Genomic DNA, 23,172 nt, shown 5'->3' on the forward strand with positions numbered 1-23,172 from the left:
CCAAGGGTTCAGGCAGGCATTTTTGCCTCTACCCTGCCTGGAGATTCTGCTTGGGATTGAATGCAGAGCCATCAGCAGCAAACACAACAGGGATCTGCTATGGAGCTGCACATGACTGGGTGGATGAGTTGATGGCCTGACTTTGCATTTTAAAATCCTGTTTATGGCAGGAAGCTCATTAAAAGGGGAGAGTGGAAGAATGACGAAAGTGCTGGCTCCACCTGTCCTTCCTTGGGAGAGGCAAAGGAGCCTTTTCATGAACTTGTGGGTCATTTTCACTCTGCAAAGTTCTTCCCAAATATCATTGCATTTGCCTCCCTCCCAATGATCCTCTGAGACACAGCAAGGACTGAAGCCACCAAGAAAGCCTGGTGTAGCAGCAGGACTTGAACTCAGGCCTCAGTCAAATGGCCTGTCCATTGGAACAAAGTGACTGTCCAGGACAGAAGGGGCAGAGACCTGGCACACATGTGCCAAGGTGCTTCTTGCAGACTGCCCTCTGGCAGCTCTGGCAGCAGAGGTCCAGATGTATGGAGAGGTCACCATCTCCAATATCACTATGTGACATGGGGGGAGGGTTGGCTTTGTAAGGAGGCAACTGCGCTTCAGGATGCCTGATCCATTTACCTGCTAATGCCGTTAAGGGTAAGTCCTTGCTTTATTTAGTTTGGGTCCAACTATCTCAATCACCTGCAGGGCTGGGTGGGGGCCAAGGAGGGGCTCCTGTCTCTGCACTATTTTTTGCAATAATCTAGGGGTTTCCCTCCTGCCAGCCAGCCTGATTCCAGGTAAGTCCACCTTTCTCTGGGTAGACGTCTTCATTCTTGGCTTGTCTCCAGCTTTCTTGACACACCTGAGGAAGGGATGTTCTCCTTCTCTGCACCCACACCACTGAGTGCAGCTCACTTATTCCATTTGCTGCCAGGACTAACAGAGGGATGTGCCAGTCACCTTTCAGCTGTAGAACTCTGCACATGATATGCGGCCTTTTAAGTTCCAATCCAATCCTTGCTAGGTATGGGCTCTGAATGGCATTTGTAAAAGTGTGTCATGTAGCTGTGGCCCTTTTTAGGGAGAGATGAAAGGGACTTTTTAGGTGAGAAGGCAGAGATGCCCCTTTCAACAGGAGGCCTCTGGTTGAATGAAGCTGCTGGCTCCCTCCCACTGTGGGAGGGAGGGGGCAGGGAAGGGCCTTGGCCACTTTCCAGAGATTTCTGGCAATTTTGCACGGATGAACAGATTCAACAGCCGACTCGTGGGCTGTTAGCACAAGAGGATGAAGACCATGTTTGCAAATGCCAATGGGATGGAGTCACCCTTGGAGCACACAGAGCCTATAGGGAAGCAGGCTTGGTGGTGGGGCTGGAACAGGCAGAATCATCACCTACAACAAAGCCCAACAGCCGCCACCATGACCCCCATGTTGGGATTGCTGTTGTTGCAGAGACAAACACACCTGCACACACAACCCTATCGGGCCTGGGCAGAGAAGTCTCTGCCTGGACCCCAAAGGGCTCACAATAGCAACTCCACCACTGAGGAGGAATGGGGCAGGAAATGGGGCAAAATGCTATTCCCCCCCCCCACAATAGCATAATGCTCACAATGTAATCCAAAAAGGGGATGGGTGAGGACTTGATGGAGTGGCAGTTCCAGAGCTGTGGATGCCCCTCAAAGTCAGTATATCTCTTAGTTTAATATATTTCTGTCCCATGTATTCCATCCTGCAAAGTCAGGAGAAGCAAAGTGGTGAGTGGTTCCCACCTTTGCCTCAGGCAATTCCATGAGGATGAAAAGGAGTGTATACCCTACACCCCTTCCAGATGAGGGGCATGTCCTAAACATCAGCAGAATGCAAAGGTGGTATTGGTGATGTGGTCGGAATTCAAAGAATGGGGGAAGGGAAGGATCCAGAACATCCCAACTCTGGCCAGCCCCTCCGCCTCACCCGCTGTCCTGGGGTGGAGCACAGTATACAGACTACACTTGCCAGCCATCAAAGCACACCCTGTGGGGGGGTGTGTGTCCAAGAGCTGTTCTAACTCTTCTTGGGTTGAGCGGTGAGCATGTGCTGTCCTCCTGGTCATGTTCTGCCCTTAGACTGGGCTCAAATCGGCCTTCCAGCTGAGTCCTTGGGTAGTGGGCTACCAGCACCTTGGCTTGCTGAGTTCCATTGAGGCTCCCCTTGGGCTCACAGCAGTCCCTCCCCAGCAAAAGGCCTCCTTCCAGCTGGTGAGCTTCCCCACAGGGACAGGAATCCTTGTCATGGAGAGATTTGTGTTCATTTATCCTGGCTGCTCTGTTCTAAGGAAGAGGATGGGTTTCGGAGATGACCAACATTGTGCCGAGGGAGCAGCAACATCGGCACCATTTTGGCATGGGATTGCACCATAATTCTGTGGCTATCAGCACACTTACAAGGAGGATTCTCTTACATGCTGTGCCTTCCTTAAAATCCAGACAACTCTTGCCTGGCTACCTTAATGCCTCAGTCTGGATTAAGCCACTTTGAAAAAAATCCAATCACGGGAGAGGAATGACCTCTTTTGCACCCAGCCAGGCACCAAAGAACCTTCTCTGCTTTTTCGGGGTTAGCTGTGGGCCCAGTAAAGGAGGCAACAGACTGGCTCGGTGGTTTACTTTCAAGATGTTAGAGGCTGTCTGTGTCCCCCATTTTCCTTTCACTGGCTCTATTTGGCTGCCCCTCTCCAACTCCCTCTTGAGGAATAGATTTTCCAGTTAGGAATATTTGAATGAGTGAACCACAGCCTCACTCTTTGCCTGATGAAGCATCCTGTGTAACTGAAAAGCTTGCATATTTCCACAGCAACAAACATTCATTTGCTGCATGGTGAAAGAAGCTGGAAAAGAAACAAGCAATTGACTGAAGAACTACTTAAACTAGTTCAGTGTGTGGGCATCAATCATCACATCTTGTGTACAGGTGAAGCAGGAGAGAGAATGTTGCTCAGTGTGGGACCTGCCATACACTGGGTTAGAGCACTGGCCCATAACACTATGTACATGTAAGATGTAACGGGACCTGTTGCATGAGCTTCCACTGCTTTCCCTGGCCTTCATCCCCCTTCCCTTCTTCAGTTGTCTTCCTTGAGTCACTATCCAGATTGTAAGCTCCTCAGGGCAAGGACTTGCCCTTCCACCCTATGTAAAGAGCTGTTCACACAAACAATACATATTCATATTGCCGATACTGCCACCTCTCCAGAATCTTTCCCTCCTGCTCCGCGTTTCCTGGAGATGCTGGGAACTGAATCCAGAATGCAAAGCCTGTGCTTGCCACAGGATGAGCTCCCTCCCCCCCCCCCACTGGAGTTGACTTATTCAAAGTAAAATGGTCACCATTTATTGCTTACTGGAATACAATGACCCTGCTGCAGCAGGAACAGGCTCTCAGGTACTGTCAGTACTTCAGTGAGAACAGGTATGAAGAAGCTGTAGAACTGATTTGTTGAATGCGTGCTATACAACAAGCAAACATGTCCTAAGCAAACATTTCAGGTCTAACTAATTGGCATTATGTTTTTGTACTGATTGCATTTAAAAGACAACATAATTAGCTGTTATAGTGTGACCTTACCTGGCTGCATCACTTTCTCATAGTCAACCTGGAATAACTATCAGCAGATCCCCCAGAGCTGGCTCTTGTCTGGGTGGTTCATGGTTTTCACTCCATGAATCAACTGCAGATGGCCGGATAAACAAGAGCAATGGATGGGTTGCACAAATTTCAGGGGCTAAACTTGGTATAGAGGAAATAAAGGCAGCCCCCCCCCCCCTGATTCTGGGCTCCCTTCTGTGAAAGGAAAGGGGCGACCTCAGGCCCAGGAATGACTAACTATCCGAATCAAACTTTGTCTGGCCTGACTGAAGGAGACTGAAACTGTTGTGTGTTCTCACTGCGCCCCCTCGTGGCCGCCCAGAGGCAGTGCTTCGGTCCAATGCCCAGGTGGTCATGAATCTTTTCTTCGCTTTCATCACATGGGTTTTTTTGGTGAAAAGACCAGTGCCAGGGAAGCATCTGAGAAGACCAGATGTAACTAATGGCATCAAGCTTTGCATGTTTTTCCTCCCATGATGTGCTCTTTCATTTGAGTTTTCATCTTTTTCCTCCTGTTTTTTTTTCTTGCACTGTCATTATTCATTCCTGTTATTTTGTAAAGCTAAAGAAAAATCACAAGGAACAATAGAAATAAGCATTCAAAACAATCCAGGACATGGAGAAAGTAAAGAAGAAACCTAAACAGCACCCAGTGACAAACCACTCAGTTGCAAGGGCCCCAATCCCCACCACAGAGCCATGCAAAAAAATATCCAGCAGTGCACTTCCCTTAAAGCCCCCCCCCCCCGCTACGTTTTGGCCAGGCAGTAGAAGACACTGAATGTTCATCTGGGAAAAGGGCAGAATTGTGCTCTAGGCATATTTTTCAGTTTGCCTCCTGCTGAGCAGGTCATCCTTCCCAGCTCAAAAACTTCACAAAAAGTTTGCAGATGCTGCCCCTGAGTGCTCCTGCTGATAACACCACTGCTAGTGCTGTAGTGTAGGAGAAGTTGCTGCACTCCACACCACTTCCACCCGCTGGACTTTTCTGGTGAGTCATCTGTGCCACTTTCTGTTTTGCCAAGGGCAGAGAGCAAAAGCCAGGACAGGACCACATTATGCTGTTGGGGGTCGCTGTCTTTTTCTGCATTGTTCTTTCTCTTCTGCACCCAAAGGTGGGAGAAGGCTTCTTGGGTGATGGGACCTTGGCCAAAAGGATGGCTGAACCTTGGACAGGTGAAGCGATGGGGCAGGGAGAGGCATTTAGAAATGGAACGAGCAGGTGCCGATGCTTTGTGCTGAGTCAGGCATTGGTCCCTCTGCCCCTGTTTTGTCCACTTTGACAGGCAGCAGCTCTCCAGGGTCCCAGGCAGGGAGAGGCTTCTCCAAGCCCCGCTACCCAAGATCCTTTTAATGGGAGATGCCAGCTATTGAAACTGGGACCTTCTGCATGCAAGTCATGGGTGCCATCCCTAAGTTATGGCCTCATCAATTGGGTACCAGTCATAGGCAGTCAAGATGCACAGCCCTAACCCTGGAGTGCGTGTGGAGGGTCACCTGATTGGCAGGTGCACTGCCTCTTTTGGTGCAGAGTGAGTGAATGACCTGTTTGCTTCTGCACTGAGACTTGATGGACAACCCAGCACACAATGAACTGCAAAAGAAAAATGTGCAACACTCCTCTTGAAAGAGTCATTAGGAGAGCACAGAGGCGTGAGGAAGAGGGAGAGCTCAAGGGGCACCTGCACTGATTGCAGTTGGTTGGCAGCTCTGCCCTCCTCCTCAGCCCTGCAAGGTTTGTCTGCATTTGTATGTAGCTAAGAGGAGGGGTTCCACTGTGTACCTGATAAGGAGAGAGGGTCAGGATGCAAGGAGGAAGTCTTATCAAGGCATTGCAGACATGAGGAGGGCAGTGGAGGCTGCAATGGTGCTCCACTGCTGGGAGACAGCAGGAAGGGAGTGATGCCACTGCTCCAAATTGCGATGCCCCAACAGAAGTGGGGTTTTCCTCTTATCCTGCTGTTCAAAGCTCCCCATGCTCTGGAAAATAAAAGGGGGGACGACACTTGGAAGCAGTGGCCCGAGGGTCATGTAAAGCTGGAGGCTAGTGAGGCATCTGCTCCCACAGCCTTCCCCAGGGAACAGTGAATGGCCCTGGAAGCAGCTTCAGTGCAACCTTCCTTTTGGAATTCTTCATCCAAGGGTCAACCTGTCTACTGTGGGTGCTGACTTGCCAGTGAGACCCCAATCCCATTGACATGGCTCCGCATTCTCTGTGCACCTGCCTGCCAAAAGGATCTCACTGCCTTGCTTGGTTGCAGGCATGCCTGGCCCACAAAATGAAGCAATGTTTCTGTTTGTCCAAGGGAGATTTCAGCAAGGGCTGCATCGACACTCTTCTTGCAGTGCCCCTCCCTCCAGCTCAAAGCAGCAAATATCTGTTTTAAACAATGAACTGTAGTCATGTCCCAGACTGATGTTGATCCAGCACTGCTAAGTATCCCCACTCAAAGCCAAGCATGGAGGACTAACCTTTATGCTTGCAACACAGACCTGCTTCCTTCAAGTGTAGACTGCCGTGCTTGTGGATCAGGTCAGGGGACAAAGACAGTGCACTGGGACAGCAAGAGGCAGGCCAAGGGTGCCAAAGCCAGCCAGAATGGTGAGAGACCAAGCTCAGCCCAAGATCTCTTGGCACCTGAGGTAGTATGCCCAGCCGCCCTGGTTCCCTTTAGGGAGAAGGACAGGATAGAAATAAAGTTTATTATTATTATTATTATTATTATTATTATTATTATTATTATTATTATTCCAAACACCATGCCCGGAACTGGTGATATGGCAGCCTCTGCTCCTCCAACTTCCTGGACTGGAAAAAAAGAGGAAGATGGTGTGGAGGAGAACAGAGTGGAGGGCTAGAGTGTCTTCCTTTTCCAATCCAGGGAGAAGGAGCAGCAGTGGAGCAAATGAATTCTTCATGCATTTGCAGAAACGGCTCCAGTATAAGCTGATCCTCCAAGCAGCCAACGTGCTGGGGCTAGACCTAGCCACTACAGCAACGATGACAGTCATGGCACTTCACCCACCCCTGGTAATGCTGGGGCTTCCCCTGTGACTTCTGTTTTGCTGGATGCTGCTCCAGTTTGGAACTTCTGCTCCCCAGGGATGAAGGCCACACTCGTTCCAAAATGCATAAAACTGAAAGAGCTATATGAAAGTATTTTCTGGGCAAAGGCAGGACAAGCTGGGCTGCCTCCTTGCTCTGAAATCCACCAGCCCTTTCCCAAGGGCTGCAGGGTAGCCAGCGAGGCAGCCGGTTCCTTTTCCCTCTCAGCGCTGCTGCCAAGGGTTAAGGCTCTGTGCTGAGTAATCCTTGCTGTAAAGGAGGTGGACCCAGCAGTAGATCAGGAAAAGGTTGCCTGTCTGAGAAGCAAGGAAAGAGCCAGAGAAACCAGCTGCCATCAGGGTATGGAGGTGGTCCTCAGGGATAGGAGGTGAGATACCTGATGAAGGCCATGAGCTCAGCCCTGGAGGAGCTTCCCTAGCCCAGGCAGCCAAGGGAGAATGACCACCAGCCCAGGAAACAAGCGCACTCTCTGGGCCTGCTAGCAAACAGCATCCCCCCCATATAGTGGCAGCACCGCACACTGTGAAACACCCAGAAACAGCTCAGAAACAGGCCAGAAAATGGTGCTGCCCACCTGGCAAGTTGTCACTAGCTGCCCAGCCTCTATCGCAGGGAGGCCTCTTGGTTCCCCTGAGTCCCTTACAGACAAGGAGGATTGAATCCACGACCACTGAGGAGGGTGTGACGGTCATGGGGGAGCCTAGAACACAGGGGCTATGCGGGGCACTGCCGTTTGCTGACTTGACTTCACAGGGGGGCAAGAGGACCAGCTGGGGAAACCCTAACCCACCTACCTTGGTCCCCTCTGGCAAGCTCCAGCACTGAAACCAGCAGTGGGGGAAAGAGGCAGTCAGACTGTTTTGGGTTTCCTCTCTCCTGGATCTCAGGTTTCAAGTTCAGACAATGCGCACCAAGCTCCCCTGAGTGTCCATGCGCTGAACATGGTTCACTGGCCTTCTGGCAACAGACCTGGTCATGCAGTGCTCTCAACTTGGGGATTCTGACGAGCAATGGACAGAATTGATGAAGAGGTGAGAACTAGCAGGGGCTGAACCTTTGCCAGGGACAGCAGTGCTAGTATCAGCCATGATTCCTTCCATTCCGGTTCCACCAACTGTGTCTCCTTCTAATCCAGTTCCACTGACAGCAAAGTGGTGGCACCTGGAGGCCACCACATACAAGGTGCGCTTTGAGACAGGGGCCTATTGGCAGCAACAGGGCTACACCAGCTTCCACCCCTACATCAAAGTAAGTCTTGGTCCCAAAGGGATTTCAGGGTGGGTCAGAGCCCCCAGAGAGCATGACTGGCGGCTCTTCCTGCCCCTCCTCTGGCAGGAGAGGAGCACCTCTAAGCAATGCAATGAATCAGCAGGAACATAAGTCAGTGTGGCCCAGAGATTTCGGCTGCTCCCACCTGCTTTCTTGTGTGCCAGTGCCAGGCACCCAAATTGCGGCCCAGGGCAGAGGGTGGAGAAGCCTAGTAAGTCGGGCTACACCCCCTCCCCAAGTATTAGACCAGAGCAGCTATAGGCACCAGAGGCTGCAGCATGGTGTCACCAAAGCAGCCTGAGCCGGGCCCCTCCACCCCTGCCAGCTGCACTCTCCTGAGAAGATCTTTGCTCGGGTCCTTAGGCTAAGCACTCTTGTTCTTGCCCCTGTTTCAGGTTGTTTTCACCGTCACAGAGGCAGAACAGAAAGTGGACATCCCTTTGCTGCTCAGTCCCTCCTCCTACACGACCTACCAGGGGGAGCTAGAGGATCAGGTGGGGCAGGGGGAGCAGAGGCAGCTCTCCAGCAGAGTTTGGGCCAAGACACTTGCTCTGAGCATCAGTGTGGGCAAGTGTTTTGAGAGCGGGGTTTGTGTCTCAAGCCTGCCTCCAGACCCTGTCGCAAGTGGCCCTTCCCCTGCAATATATGAGAAGAATAAAAGGCTGCCTTCACAGCATTGTGGTGAGGGGGGCACAACCACTGCTGGCTTGGAAGCCTCTTGTTTTACAGTGGGGCTGCTGGAGTGTGGGGCTGGTATAGCTGCTCTTGAAGAGGCTCTAAGGCAGTCAAGTGCTGCATGGTTTGGGACCGATGCAGAGGAGGAGGGCTCTCAGAATTCCCAAGCCCTGTTTTGAAGAAGGAGCCTTTGTAGAGACTGTGAACAGAATGACACTGAAGCAGGGCAGCCTTTTTAAAGCAGCAGAGAGAGAGCCTGTCCAACTCTTCCCAGGATACTGCTCAGTCCTTCCCCCCAAAGCTGCAACAGGAACAGGTAGCACACAAGATGCAAGCTTGTAGGCAGTCCCCAGGGAGGGGCCAAGCTATGCTACATCAGGGTCACAACCAGTCTCCTGACTCTTCCTTGATGGGCTGATGCTGGCCTACTGCAAGGCTGCTGACTTGTTGAGTCTACTTCTGCTTTCCCCTCTATAGCTGCCACCCTCTGAATAAACTAAGGCCCCCTTCCTGGGGGTGGGGCAAATGCAGTGAACTGAACAGGCACGGATTTTTGGAGCTCTGTTTCTCACCTCTAATCTGCAGATCTAGGAGATCCAAACTTTGTCATCCTGACCGTGGAAATACCTGAGTAGGTTGGAGCCCAGTTGGGGGGGGGGGGGCTTGCTTCTCAGGAGTTGGCCTTTCAAGGCAGTGGGGGAGGAGACCTGGAAATCAACTAACTAATCAACTAACTGCAAAACCCCTGTGGAGATACCATCTATTGAAAGAAGATACTTGGAAGAACAAAGTAAGTGTTGATTGTGTTATGCAAATCCCAGCTTTAAACAACTGGGAAAAGGAGAAAGGAAGGGAGAATTCTCCATCTCACTGCTGATTCTTAAATCTGAGAAGAGACGTTTGAGTTTTTGGCACTATATGGAGTATAATTTTATCAATACAAATCTACAAGTCTGCAACCCTGTATGAGATATAAATATTATTGGACATTGGATTTTGGACTATTTGATTGCGGAAGGACTTCTTATCACTGAGTGGTGAGTCGACTATTGTTTGGTCAGTGTCCCTGGGAAGTTAAATGTTTTGCATTCCATAGCAAAAGAGATTGCCTATGACATCTAGTGGATTAAAAGAAAACTACAAGGGAAAAATCATGGATTCATCAGGAACAGATTGGGAAAATTTACTACAACAAAAGCTGGAATATTTGCTTGATATGAGTGGACAACAAGTGATCCAAACTTTACAAATCCAAATTAGCGTGGAAATCCTAAGCCAACAGATAAATAAACTTAATGAAACGGAAGTTAAAGCTACAACAATGAAGAATAATGATCAACAACTTGAAAAGACAATTTTAATGGCACAGAGAGATGAAGAAGGCTGGAAGATAAGTACCCAAAAGTTATTGGACCAGAATGGAGAAGAGACATGTCAACTAGTAAGCGTAGCTGACCAGGAGATTGACCAAGAGAAGAAGATGACCTGCCAGGATCTGGATTTATTGGCAGGAGTAAGAAGACTAAGAAGAGGATGTACTATATTAAAGTACGAATTCTTGAGACATTCTTGTGAAGTTCATCAGAAAAAAAAGATGGAAAAGAGAGAAAAAAAAGTTTAGAGATGATATGCAAGATTTGAATTGCTATCCAAGATAATGACATGATTTGGTAGTTGTGTAATATTTGATTTGAAAGAAGATATATATATCAGCAGGACAGCGAAGAAGATCCCAAACAAGGTTGGTGCAAGAACACAGCCCTGCTTCACGCCGCTTCGGATGTCAAAGGGGTCTGATGTGGAGCCATCAAAGACAACAGTGCCCTTCATGTCCTTGTGGAAGGATCTGATGATGCTGAGGAGCCTGGGTGGACATCCAATCTTGGGGAGAATCTTGAAGAGGCCATCCCTGCTGACCAGGTCGAAAGCCTTCGTGAGATCTATGAAGGCTATAAAGAGTGGCTGTCGTCGTTCCCTGCATTTCTCCTGCAGTTGTCTAAGGGAGAATACCATATCAGGGGTGGACCTGTTGGCTCGGAATCCACACTGTGATTCTGGATAAACGCTCTCTGCAAGTACCTGGAGCCTCTTTAGTGCAACTCGGGCAAACAACTTTCCTACAACGCTAAGGAGAGAGATGCCACGGTAGTTGTTGCAGTCACCCCTGTCGCCTTTGTTCTTGTACAGCGTGATGATGTTTGCATCCCTCATGTCTTGAGGTACTCCACCTTCTCTCCAGCAGAGACAAAGTCCAGCAGAGAGCAAAGTCCAAAGTCCAGCTGAAATGTCTACGTGACTTCCTCTTTGCCGACGATGCAGCTATCACTACCCACTCTGCCAAAGATCTCCAGCAGCTCATGGATCGTTTTAGCAAGGCCTGCCAAGATTTTGGACTGACAATCAGCCTGAAGAAAACACAGGTCATGGTTCAGGATGTGGACTCACCTCCCTGCATTACAATCTCTGCACATGAACTGGAGGTTGTCCATGACTTTGTGTACCTTGGCTCAACAATCTCCGACACTCTTTCTCTCGATACCGAGCTAAACAAACGCATCGGTAAAGCAGCTACCACATTTTCCAGACTCACAAAGAGAGTCTGGTCCAACAAGAAGCTGACGGAACATACCAAGATCCAGGTCTACAGAGCTTGCGTCCTGAGTACACTTCTGTACTGCAGCGAGTCATGGACTCTTCACTCACAACAGGAGAGGAAACTGAATGCTTTCCACATGCGCTGCCTCCGACGTATTCTTGGCATCACCTGGCAGGACAAAGTTCCAAACAACACAGTCCTGGAACGTGCTGGAATCCCTAGCATGTATGCACTACTGAAACAGAGATGCCTGCGTTGGCTCGGTCATGTTGTGAGAATGGATGATGGCCGGATCCCAAAGGATCTCCTCTATGGAGAACTCGTGCAAGGAAAGCGCCCTACAGGTAGACCACAGCTGCGATACAAGGACATCTGCAAGAGGGATCTGAAGGCCTTAGGAGTGGACCTCAACAAGTGGGAAACCCTGGCCTCTGAGCGGCCCGCTTGGAGGCAGGCTGTGCAACATGGCCTTTCCCAGTTTGAAGAGACACTTGGCCAACAGTCTGAGGCTAAGAGGCAAAGAAGGAAGGCCCATAGCCAGGGAGACAGACCAGGGACAGACTGCTCTTGCTCCCAGTGTGGAAGGGATTGTCACTCCTGAATCGGCCTTTTCAGCCACACTAGACGCTGTTCCAGAACCACCTTTCAGAGTGCGATACCATAGTCTTTCGAGACTGTTGGTTGCCAACAGGAGATATTTAGGTATTTTAGAGGTCAATTTTGATGAATTAGGTTTAAGTTCATTTGATATTGTTTTGGAATTTATAGATGGGGAAATGATATGAAGATAGAAAGTTAAGTTTAGAAAGTAATGGATATGTAATATATGAATGGTTTGGTAGGTTTGTTTATAATTAGATTTATAATAAGTATTTAGTAGTAATTTGTATTAGAATAAGTTGTATTAGGAAAAGAGTTTAAGACTTTGTATTTTATAGGTTAATTTTTATGAATTAGATTTACATGAATTTTGATGAATTAATTTTAATGAATTAGATTTAAATTTGTTTGATACTGTCTTGGAATTTATAGATGGGGAAATGATATGAAGGCAAAAAGTAAAGTTTAGAAAGCAATGGATATGTAATATATGAGTGGTTTGGTAGACTTGTTTATAATTAGATTTATGATAAGTATTTAGTAGTAAATTTGCATTAGAATAGTTGTATTAATAAAAGAGTTTAAGATTTTATTGAAAGAAGGAACATAAAGAATGATGGGAAAAGAAGGGGAGAGATAATTATGATGATGGAAATGATGAAGTACACAGAATATAAAACAGGGTTTTTAGAAATGAATATGTATTTTTTGTATATCTTCTTTTTTATGTAATTGCTTTCTTTTTTTTCTTTGATTATATTAAGAGACATAAGAAATTATTGGTAGAATGAATTATTAATTAATTTGTATATGTATCCTGCAACCTCAATGTTTGTATGCATGTGTTTCTGTATGTGTGTTTGTTTATGTGTTTATGGAAAAATAAAAAAATAATAATAGAAAAAAAAATAAACTAAGGAATCCTAATTAGCCTCCTGCTGGCTTGCTAGTGAGGGACTGCAGACTTCCCAGACTCTTTGCAGCTGAGCAGGCAAGAAGTTTGCTTTGATAAAAAACAAAAAACAGAAACCTGATTTTTCAGGAAGCTGAATTGTGTATCATGCACCAAGTTCCACACACACACATTGTGAGCAGCAGCACCCCCCAAGAGGGGGCTCTCTGCGGTGTGCACTGCCATCCTGCTTCCAGGAAGTGCAAGGAGTCCAGGACCGGTGAGCCACTGCTCTTCATGAGACAGACCAGGGCTCACTAGAACTCTCTCAGACCACCAGCCAGGATCAGGGTGTCTGCTACCAGGCCACTCTCCCCCATTTCCTATCCAATGCACTGCTAGCACCAGCACAAGGGATGCTCTGGCTGTGAGCAGCAGCTGAAGGCAGGCGTGCCAGTGGTGGCAGGGATAGGGGAATGTCTCCAGCTTGCTTGTCAGACCTGAGAAAGGGACCCTCTCCTTTTCTGCACCCACATCAGTGATTGCAGCTCACTCACTCCAGATGCTGCCAGGGCAAACAGAGGGATGTGCCAGTCACTTTTCAGTTGTGGAACTCTGCACAAGATATACAGCCTTTTAAGTTGCAATCCAACCCTTGGCTATGGGCTCTGAGTGGCATATAAAAGTGTGTCATGTAGCTATTGCCCTTTTTTGTATGGGGATGGGACATTCTTAGGTGAGAAGGCAGAAATGCTCCTTTCAATTGGAGGCCTCTGCCTGTATGAAGGCGCTGCTTAATATTGGCCCGCTCCCTCCCACACCTCAAGCAAGGTGGCAGGGAAGGGCCTTGGCCACCTTCCAGAGTCTTCATGCAGTTTTACACAGATGAACAGACTCAACAGCTAACTCATGGGCTGTTAGCACAAGAGGATGAAGACCATGTTTGCAAATGCAAATGGGATGGAGTCACCTTTGAAACACATGGAGCCTAGAGGGAAGCAGGGCTGGGGGTGGGGCTGGAATAGGACAGAATCATCACCTACAGCAGAGCCCAACAGCCACAACCCCCATGTTGGGATTGCTGCTACTGCAGAGACAAACCCACCTATGCACACAGCCCAATCTGGCCTGGGCAGAGGTCTCTGCCTGGACCCCAAAGGGCTCACAATAGCACTCCACCACAGAGGATGGATGGAGGAGGAAATGGGGCAATATGAAATCCCCCCGTAGCAAAATCATGGTGTGGTGTCCACAGTGCCCCTTGCTCTAAGTAAATGCAGGATTAAAGCCCAGGTGGTAGCTGCCGTGTGCTGCACAGCTGCAGCCACTAGAGGCTAAAGTGAACCTAGAAGTATATAACCACCTGGAGGAACTAGGGGGTGTGGATTGTAGAAGGAGTGAAGGTTGGGGACTGAGGCACTCTGGACTGCGGCTTTGCCATGCTAACTGATTGGACTGGCTTACCTGGAATTGGACCTTGGACTGTGATTTGGATCTGACTTTTGTTTGCTGCACTTGTGAGTTTAACAAGGGAAACTAATTAGCCTTAAGGTGGCACAAGGCCTAGTGAGGAGGAGCTCTGGCAAGACACCCCCCCCCAACAGTAGCATTATGCTCACAATATAACCAAAAAAGGGGGTTGGTGATGCCTTGATGGGGGGGGGGCAGTTCCAGAGCTGTGGATGCCCCAAAGTCAGGAGAGGAGAAGTGGACTTTGTCTTGGGCAGTTCCGTGAGGACTAGGAGTCAATGCATGCTGTACCTTACACTCCTTCCAGATGACAAACATGCAAACATCAGCAGAATGCAAATGTGGTATTAGTGATGCAGTCAAAAAGCCTTCAGGAAAGAATGGGGGAAGGGAAGGACCCCCAAAACACCCCAACCCTGGCCAACCCCTCTGCCTCACCCACTGCCTGGGCTGGAGCATAGGATACAGACTACACTTTCCAACCATCACAGCACACCTGGCGGGGGGGATGTTCAAGAGCTGTTCTACCTCTTCTTGGGTACTGGCCAATGCAGAGGTTAGCATGTGCTACCCTCTTGGTCATGTTCTGCCTGGGCTCAAATTGGCCTTCCAGCCAAGTCCTCAGGCAATGGGCTACTGGCACCCTGGCTTGCTGAGTTCCATTGAGGCTCCCCATGGCTCACTGCAGTCCCTCCCCAGCAAAAGGCCTCCTTCCAGCTGGTGAGCTTCCCCACAGGGATGGGAATCCTTGCCATGGAGAGATTTGTGTTCATTTAACCTGGCTGCTCTGTTCTGAGGAAGAGGATGGGTTTTGGAGATGACAGAACATAAGAACAGCCCCACTGGATCAGATGTCATGCTGAGGTAAGATTGTAAGCTCCTCAGGGCAAAGACTTGCCCTTACACCCTGTGTAAAGAGCTATTCACACAAATAATGCATATTAATATTTTTGATACCGGCACCTCTCCAGAGTCATTCCCTTCTGGTCCCAGTTCCTTGGAGATGCTGGGAATTGACCCCAGAATGCAAAGCCTTTGTTTACCACTGGATGAGCCTCCCTGCAGGTTGACTCTTTCAAAGCAAAAGGGTCATCATTTATTGCTTACTGGAACACAACGACCCTGCTGCAGCAGGGACCAGCACCACCAGTACTTCAATGAGAACTTGCATGAAGAACATGTAGCAATGATTTGTTGAATGTGTCCTACATAAGGAAATGTCTCAGGTCTAATTAATTGGCATATTTTTGTACTGATTGCGTTTAAAAGACAGCATAATTAGCTGTTATAGTGTGACCTTACCTGGCTGCATCACTTTCTGATAGTCAGCCTGGAAGAAGAACTATCAGCAGCTCCTCCAGAACTGGCTCCTGCCTGGATATCATAAGAACATAAGAACAGCCCCACTGGATCAGGCCATAGGCCCATCTAGTCCAGCTTCCTGTATCTCACAGCGGCCCACCAAATGCCCCAGGGAGCACACCAGATAACAAGAGACCTCATCCTGGTGCTCTCCCCTACATCTGGCATTCTGACTTAACCCATTCCTAAAATCAGGAGGTTGCGCATATATCCTCCCGCATTCTCTACAGCAGAAGCCAGTTGTGGGCAGGGATATGGTTTTAGCTTCCTGAGTCAACTGCAGATGGCCGGATAAACAAGAGCAATGGATCGGTTGCACAAAATTCAAGGGCAAAACTTGGTAAATAAAGCCAGACCACCCCTGGTTCTGGGCTTCTTTCCTTGAAATGTTGTATGTGTGGGGGAGGGCAAAAGAAAGGGGCAACCCCAGGCCCAGGAATGACTACCTGTACCAAACTTTGCCTGGTCTGACAGAAGAAGAATGAAAATGCTGTATGCTCTCCCAGTGCCCACTCGTGGCCACCCAGAGGCAGTGCTTCAGTCCAATGCCGTGGTGGTCATGCATGTTTTCAAGTCTTCACTTCCTCCACAGGGTTTTGGTTTTTTTGTGTTTTTTTAGTGAAAAGACCAGTACTAGGGACGCATCTGAGAAGAGCAGATGTAACTAATGGCATAAAGCGTTGTATGCTTCTTTCCCATAATGTGCTCTTTCATTTGAGTTCTTGTCCTGTTTTTTTGCATTGTCATTATTCATTCCTGGTATTTTGTAAAGCTAAAGAAAACCACAAGAAACAATAAAAATAAGCATTCAAAACAATCCAGGCTATGGAAAGATTCCAGAAGAAACCCAAACAGCAGCCAGTGACAAACCACTCAGTTGCAAGGGAAACAATCCCTGCCACAGAGCCAGCAAAAAGCAACAATATACAGTAGTGCACTTTTCTCAACCCCCCCCCCCCCAAGCTATGTTTTGGTCTGGTAGTAGAAGACACTGAATGTTCGTCTGGGAAAAGGACAGGCTTGTACCCTAGGCATATTTTTCAGTTTGCTTCCTGCTAAGCCAGATCATTCTTCCCACATTTGCAGAGGCTACCTCTGAGCACTCCCGATTACGACATCCCTGCATGAGCTGCAGTGTAGGAGAAGTCAAGTTGCTGCACTCCATTCTGACCACCACTCCACCCCCTGGACTTTGCTTTTGTTGAGTCATCAGTGCTGCCTTCTTTTTTGGGAAAGGTAAAACGCTGGGCAGAGTGCGAAAGCCCTGACAGGACAACATGCTGCTCTTGGGGATCGCTGTCCTGTTCTCCTTTGTTCTTTCCTCTCAGGTAGGGTTTGTCTTCTGCACCCAAAGATGGGAGAAAGCTTCTTGGGTGGTGGGACATTGGCCGAAAGGAGGGCTGAACATTGGACAGCTGAAGCAATGGGGCAGGGAGAGGCATTTAGAAATGGAACGAGCAGGTGCTGATGCTTTGTGCTGAGTCAGGCATTGGTCCCTCTGCCCCTGTTTTGTCCACTTTGGCTGGCAGCAGCTCTCCAGGGTCCCAGGCAGGGAAGGGCTTCTCCAAAACCCACTACCCAAGATCCTTTTAATGGGAGATGCAAGCTATTGAAACTGGGACCTTCTGCATGCAAGTTGTGGGCGCCATCCCTAAGTTATGGTCTCATCAATTGGGTACCAACTACAAGGATAAAACAGGCAGTCAAGATGCACAGCCCTAACCCTTGAATGCGTGTGGAGGGTCACCTGATTGGTGGGTGCAGTACTTGTTTTGGTGCAGAGTGTGTGGATTGGACACTGAGGCTTGATGGACAACCCAGCGCACAAAGAACTGCAGACAAAAAATGTGCAACACCCCTCTTGAAAGACCCATTAGTAGAGCACAGTGGTGTGAGGAAGAGGGAGCTCAAGGGGCACCTGCACTGATTGCAGTTGGCTGGCAGCTCTGCCCTCCTCTTCAGCCCTGCAAGGTCTGTCTGCATGTGTATGTGGCTGGGGGAGGGGGTGCCACTGCCTCATCCATCGAAGAAGAGGATCCAGTCTTATCAAGGCACTGGAGACACGGGGAGTGCAACGGAGGCTGTGATGCTGCCCCACTGCTGGGAGACAGCAGGAAGGGAGTGATGCCACTGCTCCAAAACACAGTTCCTCAACAGAAGTGGGGTTTACCACTCGTCCTGCTGTGTGACGCTCCCCTGCTTTTGCAAATAAAAGGGGGGCACTTGGATGCAGGGGCCCGAGCGTCATGTAAAGCTGGAGGCTAGTGAGGCATCTGCTCTCACAGCCTTCCCCAGGGAACAGTGAAGAGAACAGCCTTGGAAGCAGCTTCAGTGCAACCCTCCTTCTGGAATTCTTCATCCAAGGGTCAACCTGTCTACTGTGGGTGCTGACTTGCCAGTGAGACCCCAATCCCATTGACATGGCTCCGCATTCTCTGTGCACCTGCCTGCCAAAAGGATCTCACTGCCTTGCTTGGTTGCAGGCATGCCTGGCCCACAAAATGAAGCAATGTTTCTGTTTGTCCAAGGGAGATTTCAGCAAGGGGTGCAGAGACACCAGGCCGTTCTTGCAGTGCCCTTCCCTCCAGCTCAAAACAGCAAATAGTGTTTTAAACAACAGTGTCCCCAGACTGATGTTGATCCAGCACTGCTGAGCATCCCCGCTCAAAGCCAACTGTGGACAACAAGCCTTTATGCTTGCAACACAGACCTGCTTCCTTCAAGTGTAGACTGCTGGTGCTTGTGGATCAGGTTAGGGGACAAAGACAGTGCACTGGGACAGCAAGAGGCAGGCTAAGGGTGCCAAAGCCAGCCAGAATGGTGAGAGACCAAGCTCAGCCCAAGACCTCTTGGCACCTGAGATGGTTTGTCAAACGCCGCCACCCCGGACCTGGAGATGTGGCAGCCTCTGCCCTTCTGACTTCCTGAACTGGAAAAGAAAGAGGCAGATGGAGTGGAAGAGGAAGGAGAGCAGAGAGCTCGTGTCCCCTTCTTCCTTTTCCAATCAAGGGAGTGAGAGGGCACCCCTTGCCAATGTGCTCCCTCAGGTCACATCCTCAATTGGCCTCATGGAGTGGCCGACCTTGCAAGATGCCTTGGTCTATCTTTGGAGTCATTAGGCTTCAAAAGTGTCAGGAGATTTGTTTGCAGAATAAAATGGAAACTCACCTAGTGAAGTCAGAACAAACCTGACTTGGAAGAGGGTGAGGAAATTCTCCCTCCTTGAACAAGCCTGGCAGCTCAATGGTGGCACAAACGTGGGTTCATTTTCAGGGTCAATGAAGGCCAGAATGAACATTTCTCTCTCCCCCCCCCCCAATTTCCCAGGGAGTTGCTTCTGCTGTGCCAGGCCACATGTCCCTCTAGTTCAGCCTGGTCTCTCCACTGAGTGACTCATTGTCTTGTGGCTGAAGCTGCACTACTAAAGAAGGTGTGGATTAAGGAAACACTGGGACAACCCCCCACACCAATCAAGGTATAGAGGTAGAAAGCACTGGCAGCTCAGGCATGAAGAAGCTGCACCCTGCGCTGAAGGCTTGGTGGCTATGCAGGGTTGTGGAGACTCGGGAGCTGTGCTGTGGACCAGTCCTGAGACAGTGACCTTTCCTTCTAGGAAGTCAATCCCCTTGCTCGGGGAGAGGTGCTGACCTTCCTAGATGCTGGCCCAGGCCTGAGGAGGCAGAAGAGAGACTGGAACATTCCTCCCCTTTACGTATCTGAGAATGAGAAGGGGCCCTTCCCAAAGTTACTGGCACAGGTGAGTTCCTTGGTTTCTGTCACAGAACCCCAGTTTCTTGTATGGGTAGCCTTAGGGGGAAAAGGCAATACTGGGAAGGGGCGTAAAAGAAGGCCCAGCCTTGGCTACCTCTGCTGCTCTGCTTCCCACCATCTCAATAAACTTTTCTTCATTTTCCACCAGATCAAGTCCAATAAGGATAAGGAGATCAATGTCTTCTACAGCATCACTGGGCAGGGGGCAGACAGCCCCCCTGAAGGAATCTTCATCATCGAGAGGGAGTCAGGCTGGCTGAAAGTGACCCAGCCGCTGGACAGAGAAACCATCAACAGCTATTCTGTGAGTTATTTTCCCTGTCCTGCCCCTCCTTCAGTCCAGGAACAATGCCTGGACTTGGCTGCATGGATACTGGTCACCTGAGGCTTGGGAAGAGCTCCGTCCCCTTGGGGCACGGATGGGCTGGGTCACTGCACTAGGTGTTTCTGGTTGCCTTCCAGCTGTGGTCTGCAGGGTCACCAAAGAGGCTGACAGGCTAGTTGCTGCATTTGCAGAGGTTACCACCTGCATGTAGAACCACTTCTTTCCCAGCAGGAAGCCTGGGACTAATGGGTCCTCCAGGTGGCCTCGCATCATACACGCATCCTCTGGCTTGTGTAAGGGGTTTGTCAGTACAGCAGGAGAAAACTAGGCCTTCTGTGGCTTCCAGGCAGCCACAAGATTTGTGTGTGTCTTCTCCAATTTACAGCAGAAGTTCAGCTGAAAGGAAGGAAGGGTTGAGGGACGGGACTGAGATAGTAAAGTCCTCTCTAGACCACCAATAATTTTCTGATGTTTGGGGCACTTCCCCCACAGCTCGTTTCTCATGCAGTGTCTGAAAATGGGGTGCCTGTGGAGGACCCCATGGAGATCATCATCAGGGTGACCGATCTGAATGACAACCGGCCTGAATTCACCCAGAGGCTCTTTCAGGGATCCGTTCCAGAAGGGGCCATACCAGGTAGGGGCGCCCCCCCCCCGCAAAGAGTGCTGAAGACAAGCCAGCTGAGCTGGTGGGGGTGGTGGAGCAGACTCTGCTTTTTTCCAGGGCAGTCTGTCTTCACTCCTTATAATGGGCACCTTCGCCCTGCCCCAGATAGGGAGAATAATATTGTGTGCAAAACCACCCAGGCCCTGAGCCAGGCACCTGTTCAGGCTGTCCAGAGTGGCAAGGGGTCTGTGCAGGTGCTCCATGCTGACCTTCAGTCAAAGGTTGCTACTGGGTTTGGAAGCTCCCTGGGATAGAAACCTGAATTCCATGTGTGTTTTAACTATTTATCGTGTGTGCCCAGGTGATTCTGTGATGCAGGTGTTGGCCACTGATCGAGATGACAGTGAACACAGCAACAACGGGATTGTCACCTACTCCATCCTCAGCCAGGAGCCCCCAGAGCCCCACAAGCAAATGTTCACCATCAACGCTCAGTCAGGTCTGATCAGTGTGCTCGGGACAGGTCTGGACAGAGAGGTGAGAGTCTATCTGGGGCTGGACCAAGTTGCCCATTGGCACTGTGGGAAGCTGGGCTCTTGCATCCAGGGAGTGCCACTTAAATCCTATTAGCAGCCCTAGGACAAGGCCTGCAAGAATAGAACACAGCCTCTTCTGCTTTTGTTCTTTATTTTGGGAAAAATGCTGAAACCCCCTCAGCCCCTAGTCAAGAGGGGGTTGACACAGCTTTAGCTGTGGTGGTCCTTTCCCAGGCTGGTAACCAAGTCCCCACAGTCAGATCTCCACATGTAACACAAATGGAATTCTTTATGCATTTGCAGAAATTCCCCCGGTACAAGCTGATCCTCCAAGCAGCTGACATGCTGGGACAAGGCCTAACCACTACAGCGACAGCGATGGTCACTGTCACAGCCCATCACCCACCCACGGTAATGCTGGGGTTTGCCCCGTGTCTTTTGTTTTGCTGGATCCAGCTCCAGTTTAGAACTTTTGCTCCCCAGGGGTGCAGGCCACACTCATTCCAAAATGCATAAAACTGAAAGAACTACAGGAAGGTGTTTTCTGGACAAAGGCAGGACAGACTGGGCTGTCTCCTTGCTCTGAAACCCACCAGCCCTTCCCCAACCGCTGCAGGGTAACCAGTGGGTGCCTTTTCCTTCTCAGTGCTCTTGCCAAGGGTTAAGGCTTTGTGATGAGTAATCCTGGACTGCAGAGGGGGTGGGGCCCAGCAGCAGAGCAGGAACAGGAACAGGTTGCTGGTCTGAGCAGCAAGGAATGAACCAGAGAAACTGGCTGCCATGGGGGACAGAGTCAGCCCTCAGGGGAATGAGGTGAGGCACCTGGTGAAGGCCATGGGCCTGAAGGAGCTCCTGGAGGAGCTTCTGTGGCTGTGGCAGCCAGGGGAGAATGACTGCCAGCCCCCCAGAACCAGCTTCCACTTGAAAGCAGGAGTCTTCCTGGCTCTAGTCCACACTCTAGAGGTGAAACAAGCCCACTCTCTGTACCTACTAGCAAACACCACCCGACTACAAAGACAGTACCTCCCCATAGAGTGGCAGCACCACACTGTAAAACACCCAGAAACATCTCAGAAATAGGCCAGAAAACGGTGCTGCTGTGCTTGTGTCCTGCCCGCCTCCTAAGTTGTCACCTAGATACCCAACCTCCCTTACAAGGCGGCTTGCTGGCCCCCCAAGTCTCTTGCAGACAAGGCAGACAACTGAGAAGGGTGTGAAGGTCATGGGGAAGCCTAGAACACAGGGGCTATGCGGGGTGCTGCTGTTTGCTGACTCAGCTTCCGGGGGGGGGGGGACACAGGAGAAACAGCTGGGGACCTCTCAATCCACCTGCCTTGGCTCCCTCTGCCAGCCTCCAGCACTGGAGGGGGAGAAGGCAGTCAAATTGGTTTGGATTTCCTCTCCCGCCTCTCAGGATACAGGTTCAGACAAAGTGCAGGGAGCTCCCCTGACCGTCCATGCGCTGAACGTGCTCACCGGCCTTCCAGCAACAGGCCTGGTCATGCAGTGCTCTCAACTTGGAGGTTTCGACGCACCATGGACGGAACTGATGCAGAGGTGAGGGCCAGTGAGGGGCGAGCCTTTGCCAGGGGTAGCAATGCTGGTGCAGACGCATTTCAGCCGTGTCTCTTTTCATTCCAGTTCCACTGACAGTGACGGGCGTCTGAACCTTGTCAGTGAAAACTTCCCGCGCCTGGTGGCCGCCACCTACAAGGTGCGCTTTGAGACGGGGGCCTATTGGCAGCAACAAGGCTACACCAGCTTCTACCCCTACGTCGAAGTAAGTATAGGTCCCAAAGGGCCTGCAGCATGGGCCAGAGCCCCCAGGGGGCACAACTGGCTACCCTTGGGTCTTCCTGCCCCTCCTCTGGCAGGAGAGAAGCACCTCCAAGCAATGCAATGTTCATCAGGAACATAAGTCAGCATGGCCCGGAGATCGCGGCTGCTCCCACTGCTGCCTGTGTGCCAGGCACCCAATTTGGGGCCGAGGGCAGAGTTGCCTAGTAATCCAGGCGACCCCCCCCCATTCCTCTGAAGGTCAGAGCACAGAAGTTGTAGGAACCAGAGGCTGCAGCACAGCATCAACAGAGCTGCCTGAGCCCGGCTTCTCCGCCCCTGCCAGCTACACTCTCATGAGAAGATCAGCCCAACCACTGCTTGGGTCCTTAGGATAAGCTCTCTCATTCTTGTCTCCCTTTTAGGTTGTGTTTACTGTCACAGAGGCAGAACAGAAAGTGCACATTCCCTTGCTGCTCAGCCCCTACTCATACACAACCTACAGGGGCAGCTAGAGGATCTGGTGGAACAGGGGCAGCTCTCCAGCAGAGGTCGGCTAAGATGCTTGCTTGGAGTACCAGTGTGCGTCACTGGATTGAGAGCGGGG

The 23,172-nt window shown here is 50.2% G+C and overlaps 1 protein-coding gene across 1 annotated transcript; it reads left to right on the forward strand.

The window, feature by feature from the left end:
• Nucleotides 1-21,559: 21,559 nt before the first annotated feature.
• On the forward strand, nucleotides 21,560-23,167 carry LOC136660564 (5-hydroxyisourate hydrolase-like). Its single transcript, XM_066637817.1, has 4 exons — nucleotides 21,560-21,602; nucleotides 22,204-22,346; nucleotides 22,431-22,569; nucleotides 22,991-23,167. Exons 1-4 carry the CDS (start codon nucleotides 21,570-21,572, stop codon nucleotides 23,078-23,080), a joined length of 405 nt encoding a protein of 134 aa, XP_066493914.1. The 5' UTR covers nucleotides 21,560-21,569; the 3' UTR covers nucleotides 23,081-23,167.
• Nucleotides 23,168-23,172: the final 5 nt, after the last annotated feature.

The sequence above is a fragment of the Tiliqua scincoides genome, chromosome 9 (genome assembly GCF_035046505.1).
Source record: "Tiliqua scincoides isolate rTilSci1 chromosome 9, rTilSci1.hap2, whole genome shotgun sequence".
Taxonomy (NCBI): Eukaryota; Metazoa; Chordata; class Lepidosauria; order Squamata; family Scincidae; genus Tiliqua; species Tiliqua scincoides.

Coding starts and splice junctions, on each gene's coding strand:
- LOC136660564 (XM_066637817.1), top strand. CDS start 21,570: ATGGGGGACAGAGTCAGCCCTCAGGGGAATGAG. Junction 21,603..22,203: donor TCAGCCCTCAGGGGAATGAG/GTGAGGCACCTG, acceptor CCCGCCTCTCAG/GATACAGGTTCAGACAAAGT. Junction 22,347..22,430: donor TGGACGGAACTGATGCAGAG/GTGAGGGCCAGT, acceptor TTTTCATTCCAG/TTCCACTGACAGTGACGGGC.